Genomic DNA, 14,298 nt, shown 5'->3' on the forward strand with positions numbered 1-14,298 from the left:
GCATGATGGTGAGTTTGTGACATGAGGTCTGGAATTGCGACTTGCCAAACTCCTCCCACATTGGGGCTGTCAAACATCCATTAGATGGGAACAATTTCAATCCCTGCTGAGCTGGGCATGTTCACGAGTGACTATAGGTGAAAAGCTCTGTAGCTGATTTGCAGTGCCCTAAGGTGTTCAGTCCCCCATAGCACTAATGTTACATCTTGGAGAATGAGGCTTACTTTCTGGAAAGATGTATTTTATTAAGTCAAGTTTTGATCCCTTTGGATCTTACACAAGCAGTGTCCTCTATTCAAGACACACAAGCGAAATCTCCCACACATTGCTTTGTATGAAATACTGTTTGCCACACTATGCTTTTAAAGGGATAGCTCCCATTTGTCTCATTGTTAACTTGTCTTTCTCAAAGTGTTGGGGGGTTTATACTTTAGATTGTAAGCTCTTTGGGACATGGACTGTCTTTTTGTTATGTATGTACAGCACCTAGCACAGTGGGGTCCTGGTCCATGAGTGGGGCTCATGTGTGCTACAATAATACAAATAACCAACTTAAAATAAAAATGCATCAATAAAACATTAGCACAACATGCAAATTCACTTCTAAATATTTTTTCAATATAAAATAATTCCAGTAACTGTTCTAAGGTCTGGACATATTATAATTATATTTGGGTACTTTTCACCTCCTCATGGGTCACTAACAGAGCTTGAATCTGCAGATCCTCTGCACGGACTTCTTCTGCATCAGCTATAGTAGTAACTGTGCTGGAGGGAACATACTGTTCTCCTCTGTGGACCAGCCCATATTGGGTTATACAGCTGTATGCGAGACAGTAGTGGAACACTGGGCATCAGGATTCCTGGGTTCTGTTCCTGCTCTGGATGTAGAATATGGCCTGGGGGGTTACTGAGCATAGCCAAGTATAACAGCACTACTGCTTGGGTTGTGTGCAGATTAGACATGGACCTCTTGATGTAAAAAGTAGGAGCCTCTGCCACTTGAGCACCAGGTCTCAAAGCATGGAAGCAGTTAAACCTCCTATATGTGGTCCTAGCCACTAGAGGGTAACACAGAGCCACAGTGTTAGTGTGGGTTACATAAGTGACTCATTTGACATGTTCCTTCTGAAAGACCGTGTAGCAAAATAAATGAGAGTTAGGTGGGCATGCATGTACACACATCTTCCCCAAAATCATGTGGAGGCAGGAGCTCTTCATGAGACCACCTCCAATGGGGCCAAAATCACATTACTTGCAAGAACTGGAAGCATTGCATAATGCCCTGGAAGACACAGATGAGATCTAAAACAGTATTGCAAATCTGAGGGAAATTGCCCTTCCAGTGATTAGGCCATGACCTGAGCTCCTAGCAGTTTGTTTGGGAACAGTTCAAGTTCAACCATTCATGCATTCCAAATGGCCCAATTATATACATCATGCCAGCGCCCAGCCTTGTCTTTTGCCGCTAGACTAGCGTGGCTGTCCCCATGAATATTTCAGGTGACGTCCACCCTAACGCATCTTCCAGTGGAAAAGGCATGATCTGAGGCATGTGGTTAATGGAGAATCACATTCCTCTAATGAGCCATGCACTCCTCCCTTGCTGTACAAATTAAAAATAAGCTTGAATGTAAAGCTTGGACTAAATATCTATTTTTACTTGAGAGCTTCAGTCTATCATAGCAGCAGACCTGCTATCTCTTCCACTGCGCCATTATGTCTGCTAGGAAAAGGTTGTCATGTTTGACTGAGTTAGCATAGATGTGCTTTGATGATTTATTCTTTAGACCCCCAGGTGCTGTCTGTTTCAGTTAGTATTGTAAAGATTCTTTGCTGCAGAGTTACACGTCGTAATGCCATCTTAAGTTTTTGAACCAAAAAAAAAATTCTTTGAGTGCTTACTCATGTTGATTCCAAGTATGTGTGTGCATGTTGCATGCACAGTTGCCGGAAGGATTTTCCCTTAGTGGTATTCATAGGATTGGCTCTGTAGCCCCCAGGAGTTGTGCTTTCGTGACGCTCTATCTAGGGCCCTACCAACCCACCACCGCCTCAGTTTCTTCTTACCGCCTGTGACAGTCGCTGGAATCTTGATCTACCCTTGCTCTGCAAGCATCCCCTTCTTCAGTTGTCATCCAAGTTTATCTGTAAATAATTATAATCTTAGCTAGTTTGTGGAAGTTAGTTGATTAGTTTAGTAGATAGGACCTTTTGCTGGGTCATCTGCCCCCTGGGCCGGGGCATGCCTTGTGCCCCTGGGTTTAAACTGTGCAGGGTTCAAGCCCATGCCCAGGAGCAGTTCCCATACCACCTGTCTCAAGTGCCTTGGAGAGACCCATCAGAGGGATCGCTGCAAGATCTGCAGGGACTTCTGCCCAAGAATGAAAAAGGAGAGAAGCCAGAGGCTAAAGTTTATCCTCAAGAAGGCTGCCCTCCAGCCATCACCGGGCCCATCTCATATGGTACCCAGCACATCGACCTCCGCACGGAGCTCACCAGCATTTATTCGTGACATGGTGCCGAGGAAGGGCTCTGGAACAAGAGACTCTCAACACTGTCACGAGTTACCGGCACTGAGGGACACCTCATGGGCATGGCACTGCTCACATTCCCCTGTTCTGCGCAAGAAGCAAAAGAACACAGACGGGATCCTCGCCAGTTCCCAAATCAGATGGCTGTAAGTGCTTGAGCGGAGTGCGACCTGCGTCGGGCCACTCAGGTGCCACTCCCAAGGCTGCAGTACCGCTGACTGCACCCTAGGAAGGGGTCCGTTGAGTCTGGTGCCTCTGGACTCCCCACCCAGGGAGTTTGGGGAGGAGGACTTGCAGCTCCCCTCCATGCCAGAGACCTTTGAGGTTGCCAGGGAGCTCCATAAGAGCATGGCACTGCTACTACTGACAAAGGAGAGTGCGCCAGACTTGGGGTCATTGGTGCCGAGAAAGTGCCCATTGCCTTCCAAGAGGAAGCTTCTATGATGCCCCTGCCACTGTCTCCCCGGCACCGATCAGCAGCACCGACTGGAACCACACCGCCATAGTCCCCGAGGAGCAAATGGTCAGGTTCTGATTCCGAGGCGGTGACCTACACTTCCAGCTGAAGTCGACACAGAGGGGGCAAATGCCAGCCCAGTGGCCCTTTTGGACCCTTGGGCATTTCACTAAGCCCAGGGGCCTCAGTTGGGACATTCCTTCTCACTAGCAGGATTCCAGCTCCCCTGACTGGTGACATACCACTACCCGACACCGAGGCCAGCACCAACTATGATGGTGCTCCCAGCATCAAGCACGACATTGTCCTCAGCACCAAATCTGAACATCCGGCACCAAGGGACCCCCTGGGAGCAGAGGGTCAGGAGACTGTCCCACTTAGGGAATCGTCTTTGTCCCCCAAGGAGACAGTCGCTGAGTCCTCACTGGCACCATTCATGGAGGACAGTCGGGCCCATCAGGAACTCCTACAAAGAGTAGCACAGAACCTGAGGCTCCAGATGGAGGAAATCTCTGATAATGCAGACCCTATGGTGGACATCTTAGCCCCGGAGGGCCCAGTCAGGGTAGCTATACCACTCATAAAACGAAGTCGCTATGGCAGACACCAGACTCCTTGCCTCCAACTGCGAAGAGGCTGGAGAGGAAATACTTTGTCCCCTCCAAAGACCATGAATACCTCTACACCCATCCCCCTCCCAGGTCACTGGTAGTTGCAGCAACCAACGACCGTGAGAGGCAAAGCCAGCAAGGTCCCATGCCTACAGCAAAGGATGCAAAAAAGATGGACCTTTCTGGCAGAAAAGTACTCTACTGGGGAGATGGGGGAGGACTCCAACTCTGCATTGCAAACCAGCAAGTATTATTAAGGAAGTACAACTTCAACCCCTGGGGGTCCATGCTGAACTTTGTGGAGTCCATCCCACCAGTCACAAAGGTGGAATTCACAGCCCTGGTCAAGGAGGGTAAGGCAGTTTCAAGGGTGGCAGTTTGGATGCGGCAGATGCAGCAGCCCACACAATGGCCACAGGAATGGCGATGAGTTGGAGCTCTTGGCTCCAGGCCTTGGTCTCCCCCATAAGGTCCAACAAATGGTCCAGGACCTCCCCTTTGAAGGCTTGGCCTTGTTTTCTGAATAGACTGGAAGCTGCATAGTCTCAAGGACTCTCAACACACTCTCAAGTTCTTAGGCATCCACACTCCAGCACCACAAAGGAGACATTTTAAGCTGCAAGCCCTGCCTAGATTCTCTCAACCTCAGCAGAGACAGGACTTCAGCTGCAAGAGGGGCAGAAATTATAGGAGAAAGCCCTCTCAGCCCTTCACCAGCAATGGGTCAGGCCCAACGAGACAACCCGCCGGGCCCAAGCAAAACTATTGAGGGTACACCCGAGCACAGTGTACCAATCCAAGTCTTAAATCCTCCACTTGGTTTATTTTTAAACCTCTTATCTCACTTCTACCAGGTGTGGGTCGAGATCATGTCAGATCAGTGGGTGTTATACACAGTAGAACTGAGATACTCACTCCAATTCAGCTACCTATTCCCCTCACAATCCCCACCCTCCCCATCCCTCTTCAGGGACCTCTCTCATGAGCAACTTCTGGCTCAAGAAGAGCAAGCGCTCCTAGACATAGGAGCAGTGGAAGAGGTTTCTTGGGAGCTAAGGGGCAAAGGGTTCTATTCCCGATACTTCCTAATCCTAAAAGCCAAGGGCAGTCTCAGACCCATTCTGGATTTACAAAACCTCAACAGATTCATGAAGAGATTGTGGTTCCACCTAGTCTCTTTAGTCTCAATTATTCCCTCCTTGGGTCTGGGGATTGGTATGCCACCCTCAACTTGAAGGCCGCATAATTCCGTGTGTCAATCATCCCAAGACACAGAAGATTCCTTCGCTTCATAGTCAACCAGTCTCACCACCAATTTACAGCACTCCTGTTTGGCCTCTCGGCAGCTCCCAAGAGTATTCACAAAGTGTATGGCAGTTGTGGCTGCGTTCCTCAGAAGGCAAAAGGTACAAGTTTATCCATACCTGGACAACTGGCTACTCAAGGGCCGTTCTAGGGAATAGATGGAAATGCATGTAAAGTTCATAATGTCAACCTTCACCAGGTTAGGTCTCCTGGTCAACATGCAGAAACAAACCTTGATCCCTATTCAGATGATAGAGCTCATGGGGTAGTACTAGATTCAAACCAGGCCAGGGCTTAGCTATCAGACTCTCCATTCCGAACCATATGTTCCATCATAGAAGAATGGAAACAGTATCCCACCACCATAACATGAAATTCCTGAAACTACTGGGGTACTTAGCGGCATGCACATACGTCATCCAGCATGCCAGGCTATGCCTCAGACCTCTACAGGCTTGGCTGGCCTCAGTCTACTGTCCTTTTCGGGATCACATAGACAGAGTAGTCTTGATCCCCTTGTCAGTGTTAGAAACACTCCACTGATGGCTCAACCCGCAGTCAGTCTGTGCAGGAGTCCCCTTCTCTGACGTTAGTCACTGACACCTCGGCGACAGGCTAAGGGGCTCATCTAGGAAGGCGCATTGGACCCAAGGACTCTGATCCCAGAGCTATCAAGCCACATCAGTGTGAGAGAGCTGAGGGCAGTATGCCTAGCCTGTCAGGCTTTCACCTCTCACCAGATGGGCAAATGCATATCAGTGAGAACAGACAATACAACAGTGAGATCCTATATAAACAGACAGGGTGGAGCTCACTCCTCTCCCTTATGCCAGGAAGCCCTTGAACTGTGGGACCTTCTACATAGCCCACGCAGTTCACCTAGAGGCATCTTACCTGCTGGGATCACAAGTCGTTCTCCAACCACGAATGGTCTCTCCTTCCGGACATGGCAAACAACAACTTGCAGAGGTGGAGAACTCCCCACATAGACTTGTTCACAATGAAGTTCAACAGGAAGTGCATGCAGTTCTGCTCCTTCCAGAATCACAGCCCAGGATCAGTCACGGATGGCATTCCTCATTCCTTGGACAGGTCACCTGTTCTATGCATTCCCGCTGATCCACAAGGTCCTGCTGAAGATCAGGAAAGAAGGGGTCCTTCATAATCCTGGCAGCTCCAGCATGGCCACGCCAACACTGACACACCACGCTTCTAAACCTCTCGGTGGAAACTCTTATCAGTCTATCACTCGTGCCAGATTTAATCACTCAGGATCACAGCCATCTTCACCACCCCAACCTAGGCTCTCTCCACCTCACGGCACGGCATGGAAGCCCGTGGCTAACCCCTCTGGAACTGGAATGTTCGGAACTGGTCAGAAAAGTCCTTCTTGGCAGCAGGAAGCCTTCTACCAGAACCATCTACCTGGCCAAGTGGAAGGGTTCTCCATCTGGGCCATGCAGAAGGTACTCCACCCATGCTATCTTCCATACCTCTTATCTTGGATAACCTGTTACATCTCAAGCAACAGGGGTTTTCAGTATCTTTGATTTAAGGCTGCGATCTCAGCCTTTCATCTGTGGCTGGCTGGCTGGCTGCTCGGTCTTTGCTAAGGGTAGGGTGCTTCCTCAAGGGTCTCAACAATTACACCCTCAGACGCGTTAGCCGGTTCCCCAATGGGATCTTAACCTGGTACTATCAATGCCAACAAAGCCACCATTTGAGCCTTTAGCGACATGTTTGCTCCTCTACTTCTCATGGAGGGTAGCCTTTCTGGTGGCCATCACTTCGGCTACAAGATTTTCAGAACTTAAGGGCCTTACGTCTGAGCCTTCTTACACTGTCTTCTTCAAAGACAAGGTTCGCCTATGCCCTCACCCAGACTTCCTCCCAAAGGTAGTGTCATAGTTTTACTCAAATCAAGACATATTTCTCCCAGTCTTCTACCCAAAGCCACACACCAATAGTTGAGACTACACACACTGGACGTTAGATGGGCTTTGGCCTTCTATATCGAAAGGACTAAACCCTTTAGGAAAATGAGCACAGTGTCCTCAACAGCATTCCTTACTCAGATCCTGATTCAGGACACTTGTAGGGCCGCAACATGGTTGTCTATCCATACCTTCACGGCACACTATGCCATCACTCACCAAGCCAGAGACGATGTGACCTACAATCTACTGGTCATTGAACTCCGACCCCTCCTTCTATGCGTCTGCTTGGGAGTCACCTACTTGGAATCGATATGAGCAAGCACTTGAAGAAAAGACGGTTACTAACGTTCTGTAACTGTTGTTCTTTGAGATGTGTTGCTCATGTCCATTCCAAGACCCACCCGCCTATCTCTCTGTCAGAGTCTACCGGCAAAAAGGAACTGAAGAGGTGGGGGGTCGGCAGGGAGCTCCAGAGCCAACCCTACCGATACCACTAGGAGAAAAAACTCCTGGTGACTGTGCATGCAGCATGCCCACGTCCATTCCAAGTAGACATGAGCAACACATCTCAAAGAACAGTTACAGAAGGTTAGTAACAGTCTTATCTCAGTCCAATTCTAAAACTTGAGACTGCTTTTGATTCCCCCCTCTTAACTGACATTTTTATCCTGAATTCAAAGGCTTTTGGGACAACTGGCTTGACTGGCCAGCAGTATGTCTTCATCATTTATCCTCTTCCTGTCACCTGGGAAAAAGCTGTTCCCTGCTAATTTGCCTCATTTATGTAAACTGGTGCAATTTAAAATATAGACAAGGCCTGAGGATGTTCTATAGTGCACCTGATATTCGTATTATGAGGGCAAGACTTCAGTATAATGGGTTCTTCTTGGAAGGGGGCCATTTTGATGACTCTAAGTTAGGGTTCCATGTAATACTAAAAAATTCACCCCACTCAGTGGTGACCAAAAATCATAGCTGTTTGATGGCCTGTGTGAAATGATTTCAGCCAGTTTTTAGTAAAGTGGCCTCTGCACAGGAAGCACATTGCAGTTGGCTCCCATGTTAGCAGTTTCAGTAAAATGAGAGTGAGAGACTCATCCTGAGATCCAAATGTGTGACAGACCCAACATAACTTAAGTAACTTGAAATAGAGGTTGACAATAACAGGCTTAGCACCTGTAAGGAACTTTACACTTTTGAAGTGCAGTACTAGTACTAAATAAGTGTGTAAGGTATATGTGTGAAGTGTTCTGCCACTTAGTTTGCATTTCTGATGTCAGTTTACAGAGCTAAACTGAGTAAAATTGTGTATTTGTGGCTAACGTGTATGTGGGTCTAAATGGAGTGGTATCTATATACAGTATGAGGATGTGGAGACTGAGAATTGCTTTGGGGTGGCCTTTCAAGGTTTGCATTAAAGCTCACTGCGTGAGCCAAGGAACTATTGGGGAACCTTGCTTGCCATGCTGCTGTCTTTCGTACCTGCTCTGTGCATAAACACAATATTTCATACTCTAGGGACTGTCACTTGTCAACTTGATACTAAAACCACAATAAAATGATCAGGGAGCCAGTTTTATATTGTCCTTAGTTTGTAACAAGGAGCAGCACGGCAAAACCTTGCTCAGTTATAGGGTTGCTTTCAGTGTAGCCTGTGGACTTAATGTATGTCAGAGACACAGAGGAAACTGTACTTTTAGGTGTTTCGTGTCCTGATTCCCTCTGCTGATATGTCATGGTCTCTCCCCTCTCCTAGGCTTTAAAGAAATTAGATGAAGTTGGGGACCTCTTGCAACTGAAGTATTCTCGTCACCGGTTGGTGCCTCTCTTGGACCGGCCATTTGATGAGACTACGTATGAAGAAACAGAAGACTGAACTCCCTCCACATGCCTTGGGGCCCTCCCATGAGAGACTCTGTGGCACAAAGGACACACGGTCTTTGAACCACACATTTGTGACTGCTTAGCATAAAAAAGGACACTTTTTTCACAATACTGAAGTAGCCGCATCCGCTCTAAATGGCATTTTGTAAATAGTAAAACAGCTTTGATTCTTGTCTCTTCAGGGTCTGGCCCTAGAGAGATGCTTGGCTTTATTTTTTTTCTTGTTGCTTTTTTTATTATTTATTTGTCACGGTGAAATCACGGTGACCCTAGTTGGCAGTGAGCAAAGGGCGCAGATGCCCCATGTACACCACTAGCCTCTGGCATGCCAGCTGAGATGTCACGTCTGCAGCACAGCATTGTTGTTGTGGCAGCACGTCCAGTTTCACTACTAGGCATTTAACTTTCCCAGAGAAAAATGGGCTGGCCAGTTTGTTCAGTTGAGACCTCCTAGAGAAACTTGATAACTTGTTTAACCTATTTAACAAGACGGATAATCAACCAAAGCTTTTTCCTTTTGCATTTACTTATGTTTAAAACTTTCATCTTTTTTAAATAATAAACATGTTGCTGACATGTCACTGACAAAGACCATTGTTCCAAAATGTTGGCTAGTTCCACCAGCCACAACCAAGAGACCTCCCTGGACTTCAGCCTTGTCCCCCAATTTGGCTACCAGATTGTTTCCTGGTTTGATGCCATGTGTTCTCTCATTAGGGTGAGCGATGCAGAGCCTTTCTGAGTAGGAAAGATCTTGCCAATGTTACTTTCCTCATAGCTCTAACTCATGGCATAGTTAGGCCTCCATTTCCAAAAATTAGTTTAGTGTGTCTCACGTACCCCTGTACAAGCAACTTTTCTTTGCTCAAGCTTTAGAACTGTCCAGATTTGTGAAAAGATGATCAGATGATTGATAGGTTATAAAAATTATACTCAGAATTATAACTAAAAAACAAACCTTTATCTTTCAATGGAGAAAGCTCCCCTTTGCTATCAGGACCAGAATTGCATGGTAAGAAGGGTATAATGAGCAATTAATAAGAGTATCATTTATTTGGGGCAATTCTGCAAAGAAATATTAGTACACAGCATGGAGTTAACGCCAATGTAGTGTGTTCCGATTTGTTTGCCTGAGACTCAATATATTTTGTGAAATTGCTTTTGCAAAGATTAGTGTCTTAAATGAAGCACCGCATGAGACTGTGCAATGAGATCTACAGTTTGGGGTGGGGGGGTCACTCATAAAGTTGGTCTAGTCATGATGCTCTATGCAGATGTCCGTGACTTTTGGAATTAAATTCTCAATTTTCAAATGGAAGCAGTGTGTGGATCAAGCCCATCTGTCTGGTGCAGCAAAGCAAAATATAACTTTTTAAGCATGATTGTAGTTCCATAACTTTCACTCTGTCACTGAAAGAAGTGGCACTATTTGATGACTAGAGCCAATCAGATCTGCAGATACTACATGATGGATAAAAGTATCTGCTTCTGTTTTATAGAAACCCCATTTTATGACTTAGACTTATGCATCTTGTCCCATGCTGTGTAACTAAACCTCATAAGCAAATTGTCTCATCAAATCTAAAAACAATCATTTTTGTTGATTTAAAGTGCAGTAGTGTTATAAAACTGTAAGTTGAAATTATGAATTGAACAAGCCACAAATAAGTTCTCCAGTATATCCAATCCACTGGAGATGTTTTGTATTTGCTGAAATTGATCATCTATACATACAATATGTCCACACTCACAGGTGGTCATGATAGCCATAGAATAATTTCCTTTATTTCTTCAGTCATGGAATAAACTGCAGAGCCCTGGAATGATCTGAGTTTATTTTACCCCTTTTGACTCTCTTCACCTGCACTCTGCCCATTGAGTCTTCTCAGCTGGGACTACTTGTAACATTCCAACCTCATGAATAGCTCAGATAGCTGCTACTTTTTAAAAGGTCCTATCATAAAAATAGCTGCTGTTTTCCCCCTGCTAAATGTGGCAGGAATCCGGATAAGATCATCCCAAGAATTCCTGATCTAAGCTCCAGGCCTGAAAACACTCCTGGCCTGAAAACACTCCAGGCCTGGTCAAGTGATAGCTTTAAGGGCTGATTTAATGCAAGCTACCAGAGCCAGAAATGCAGATTGTGGATCAGCAGGGACCTGGGATTTCAAGGATTCTCAGGGCTGTGCAGTGCACTTGCATCTGACCCCACCCATGTGATCAACTGAATGGACCTCTAAAATTGTGACATGCTAACTTACAGAAAACTTATTTTAGAATCTAAAAACGTTAGTCCTAATTCCTTTCCCTCTTCCTGTGAATTTGGAGTTTCAGTGCTAAGGCAGCTGGGCTTTGTAGACAGAGGGTTATGAAAAATACCAACACATTACTTTATTAAACTCCTTTAAAGTACATCTTAAATAGGTTTGCTGTTTTTAAAAAAAGTTTCAAAATGGTTAATAAGTCAATTGGGTTCTGGCACAGTTTTTTGGGATAACCTGAGCCATAATGCCATTATGTCATGGTACATCATCATATTAAATACTGTATCCATTCCTAAGGCTTGGCTCAATCCTGGGTTACTGAGAAGCTTCAGAAATCACATTCTGCCCATCTAACATTGGCAAACCACTTGATTAAATTTCAGTCCTGGATTGTCCCTGGGGTCTGTGCTGCATCCTGTATGGGAAGTGGGATTTTTTTTCCCCTCTGGTTCAGGAGGCCCATGTTACTTCAGAAAGACCTGTTCAGCCCAAATATGATAACCAGATCAATTGCTTCTCAAAACATTAAGAGCTTGAGATATGTCACACAGTGTTCAGTTAGTTGTGTCTTGAAAGCTAGGGAGATCTTTCAAGATCCATTGAAAATTTCATCCCCAGAAATTGAAGAGCAGGTCACTTCCACATTAGAGTTGTTTGCCTTAGTGTGAAAATGTGATGGCAGTGTGTCCTGGGGAGGGGGGGGAAATGCTGACATAGCAGTTGCAAAGCTTTCCCCAGCAGTAAAATTCATGCCTCTTTTTGTCCTTTCAGAAATAGTAAATGAAAAAACCTCTTTGAGTGAATGAGGAGGAGAGAGGCTGCTGAGGAGGCAGACCTCAGGCCCTGCCAACTTTTATGAGCAGCTTTAATTGAAAATTATTCTTGTTTTTTCCTCCCTGTTATATAAAGAGATATATAACTCAAAGACAAAATTAAGGGTTTTTTTCTGTACTGTTCCTTCACTGAATTTTGACCCTTGTGTGCAACAGCATCTCTGGAGAACTGAGTAAGGGAGAGAGGAAAGCTTATTTTGTGAGGTGGTGAAGGCTTTAAAACACACACAGTGCCAATGCTGATGTCCGTTTTATTAAACCTAAAGGAGTTTTCACAGTCTTACACTCAGCTTTAGTAAAGATAGGCCACTGTGTACTAGTGAAGGATGTGGTCCTTGCATCCTACTGGGGACTGGCCTTCCCTGGTGGGAGATCTTTTTAATAGAGTTAAAGAGACATATGAAGTTTTTGTGATCTGTAGTCAGCATTCTATTTTTTTAGTTCTTGTGGAGGAGAGGGGACTGCTTACTTATTTTTTTGTATCAAAATATCTGGGATTTGGTTCTTACCATAGGACACAAGCATTTGTACAATGTCTCTGCTTGCAAGCTATTTTTTAAACACTGTTTGATTTATGTATCTCTGATGTGCACATGTTTTTTTTACTTCTGAAGAGGAACTTTAGAGGGCCACTCTGGACCTTGTGGTTACTTGTAAAGCATGCTTTGCTCTAATCCAGGGTTCGTGGGAGTGATCTGGTCCAGTTCCTAGTGGGATGAAAGCACTTTCTGCACCCTCCCTTATTGCTTGTGCATTCAGTTATCAGGGATAGGCAGGTAGAATCTTTCAGTGAGGAAATTGCAGCATTTTCCTCTTAGACCTAGAGAGCAGAAATAACCCCCCACTTCCACCCTCTGTCATAATCGCACGTTCCTCCTGAAAGCAAGCACAGGAAGTGTTCCAGTGAAACTAATGCAGCCCAGTCCCATTCATGCGAGGGAAATCTGGCTTTGTGATCTTGCATTGGACAATGAGCAAAGAAAAGGTTATAGTATTACCATCACTTTCTCCTCTCTGCGGTATGGAAGGCTTTGCCACGTGCGTTAGAGCTGTGATCCTAAAAGCAGGAGTACAGCTCCCACTGGTTGAAGGGACGCTTCTGTGAGCCTTGCCTGCTCCAGACCTCCTGAGGCTCCATATAAATGGAAATGCTCCCTTCAATCTGCCTGCCACATTCAACTCCCTTACCTCTCTGGGAAAGTATTTGGCCTGTAGCCTAAATGGGGCAAGAGAGGTTATCTGGCCTCCAGATATTTCCAGTCTAGGACTCCGGACTCTAGACTCCCCATGTCTCTTCTCCCACCCTCTCCTCTGCTTCACTTAAATGGTCTGTCAACTAACCTCACTAATAGGCAGTCTGAGTCCTAATCACACATAACAGGGTGGCCTGGAGAGTTCTAAACTGCTACCATGGCCATCTTCCTCTCTATACAGACAGCACATCCTGTGGGGAGACATCCCAGAATGCAGTGCTCCATCTCGTCCACTATAGTTCTCAGTTTGTGAAAGTGTTGCATGCTGGGACGTATAATCTCCTTAGGTTGCACTTCTGTACTAAAGAATGAGGCAGCTACAGACTCTTCCATTTTAACAAAAGTTCAGCCTCAGGATACCGGTAAATGGCTAATGTGACTGTCCGGTGTAATGTTGGCTGTCCTAGGACTAGAGCTGAAACCGATGGGGACCGCCATCAGGGGAGAGAACCAGCCAGGTGTGGTCTGTTTAACATGAAACCCTCTTTTAAATTTAGTGTAATTGTGGTGACTTACACTCCTGCAAAGGTTCCCGGTGTTGCAAGCTGTATTCCTATCCAAAGGTTTTGTGTGTTGGGTTTGCGCACATGGGAATTGTCTGCCTGGGGGAAGCACTTTGTGGTTTATCTCATGTTAAACTGTTTTGTACTGAGCGTGGAGCTGTTCTGTTCCATCTGTCCCAAAAATGGGTTGGGTGGGGGAGGAGGGACGACCCTACTGTACAGTACGTATTATGAAAAGGCCTTAAACTGTGATTCTTTTGGTATGAAGAATTATTAATAAACTGACCCTAAAGGATGTAAGGGATCTTAACCCGCAGATATTCTGTATTCATAATGAAGCAATACTGAATGTTGTTTCCTGGGGTGGGAGGGTTGGGTTTGCTTTGGCTGTCAGCAAGGTTTGTTTAATAAGCCGAAGAGGCATCTGTACACCAGGCCAAGTGCAGCCATTACCGCTCTCTGCATCCATGCTACTGCTTGGCTAGGTTTGGTGATCTGCCCCAGGGCTGCTGGAGAAGAGGAAAGATTAGTGGGAGGCTGGGGTAGGTAGGGTTTAGCATGCAAGCAGCTGTGGCAGCTAGCAATGTGGTTATTTTTTCACCTGTAGACAGGCATGTGTTTCAGTGGAGCAGCAGGAATGTGCCAGGGGTTGGTGCAGATAGATACCACTGGCCAAATGAAACACAATGTAAACCATACAAACCGTGCGCATCCACT

At 45.8% G+C, this 14,298-nt stretch overlaps 1 protein-coding gene across 1 annotated transcript in view; it reads left to right on the forward strand.

The window, feature by feature from the left end:
- The window catches only part of SPTLC2 (serine palmitoyltransferase long chain base subunit 2), a 122,279-nt gene extending 111,728 nt beyond the window's left edge, over positions 1-10,551 (forward strand). The window contains exon 12 of the mRNA XM_067532528.1: positions 8,601-10,551. Within this exon, the coding sequence (XP_067388629.1) occupies positions 8,601-8,720 (120 nt within the window). The 3' untranslated portion in view covers positions 8,721-10,551. The remainder of the gene's footprint in view (positions 1-8,600) is intronic.
- The last annotated feature ends 3,747 nt before the right edge of the window (positions 10,552-14,298 follow it).

The sequence above is a fragment of the Emydura macquarii genome, unplaced genomic scaffold (assembly GCF_026122565.2).
Source record: "Emydura macquarii macquarii isolate MOO-44397 ecotype Brisbane River unplaced genomic scaffold, CSIRO-AGI_Emac_v2 contig_374, whole genome shotgun sequence".
In the NCBI taxonomy this organism is placed as follows: domain Eukaryota; kingdom Metazoa; phylum Chordata; order Testudines; family Chelidae; genus Emydura; species Emydura macquarii.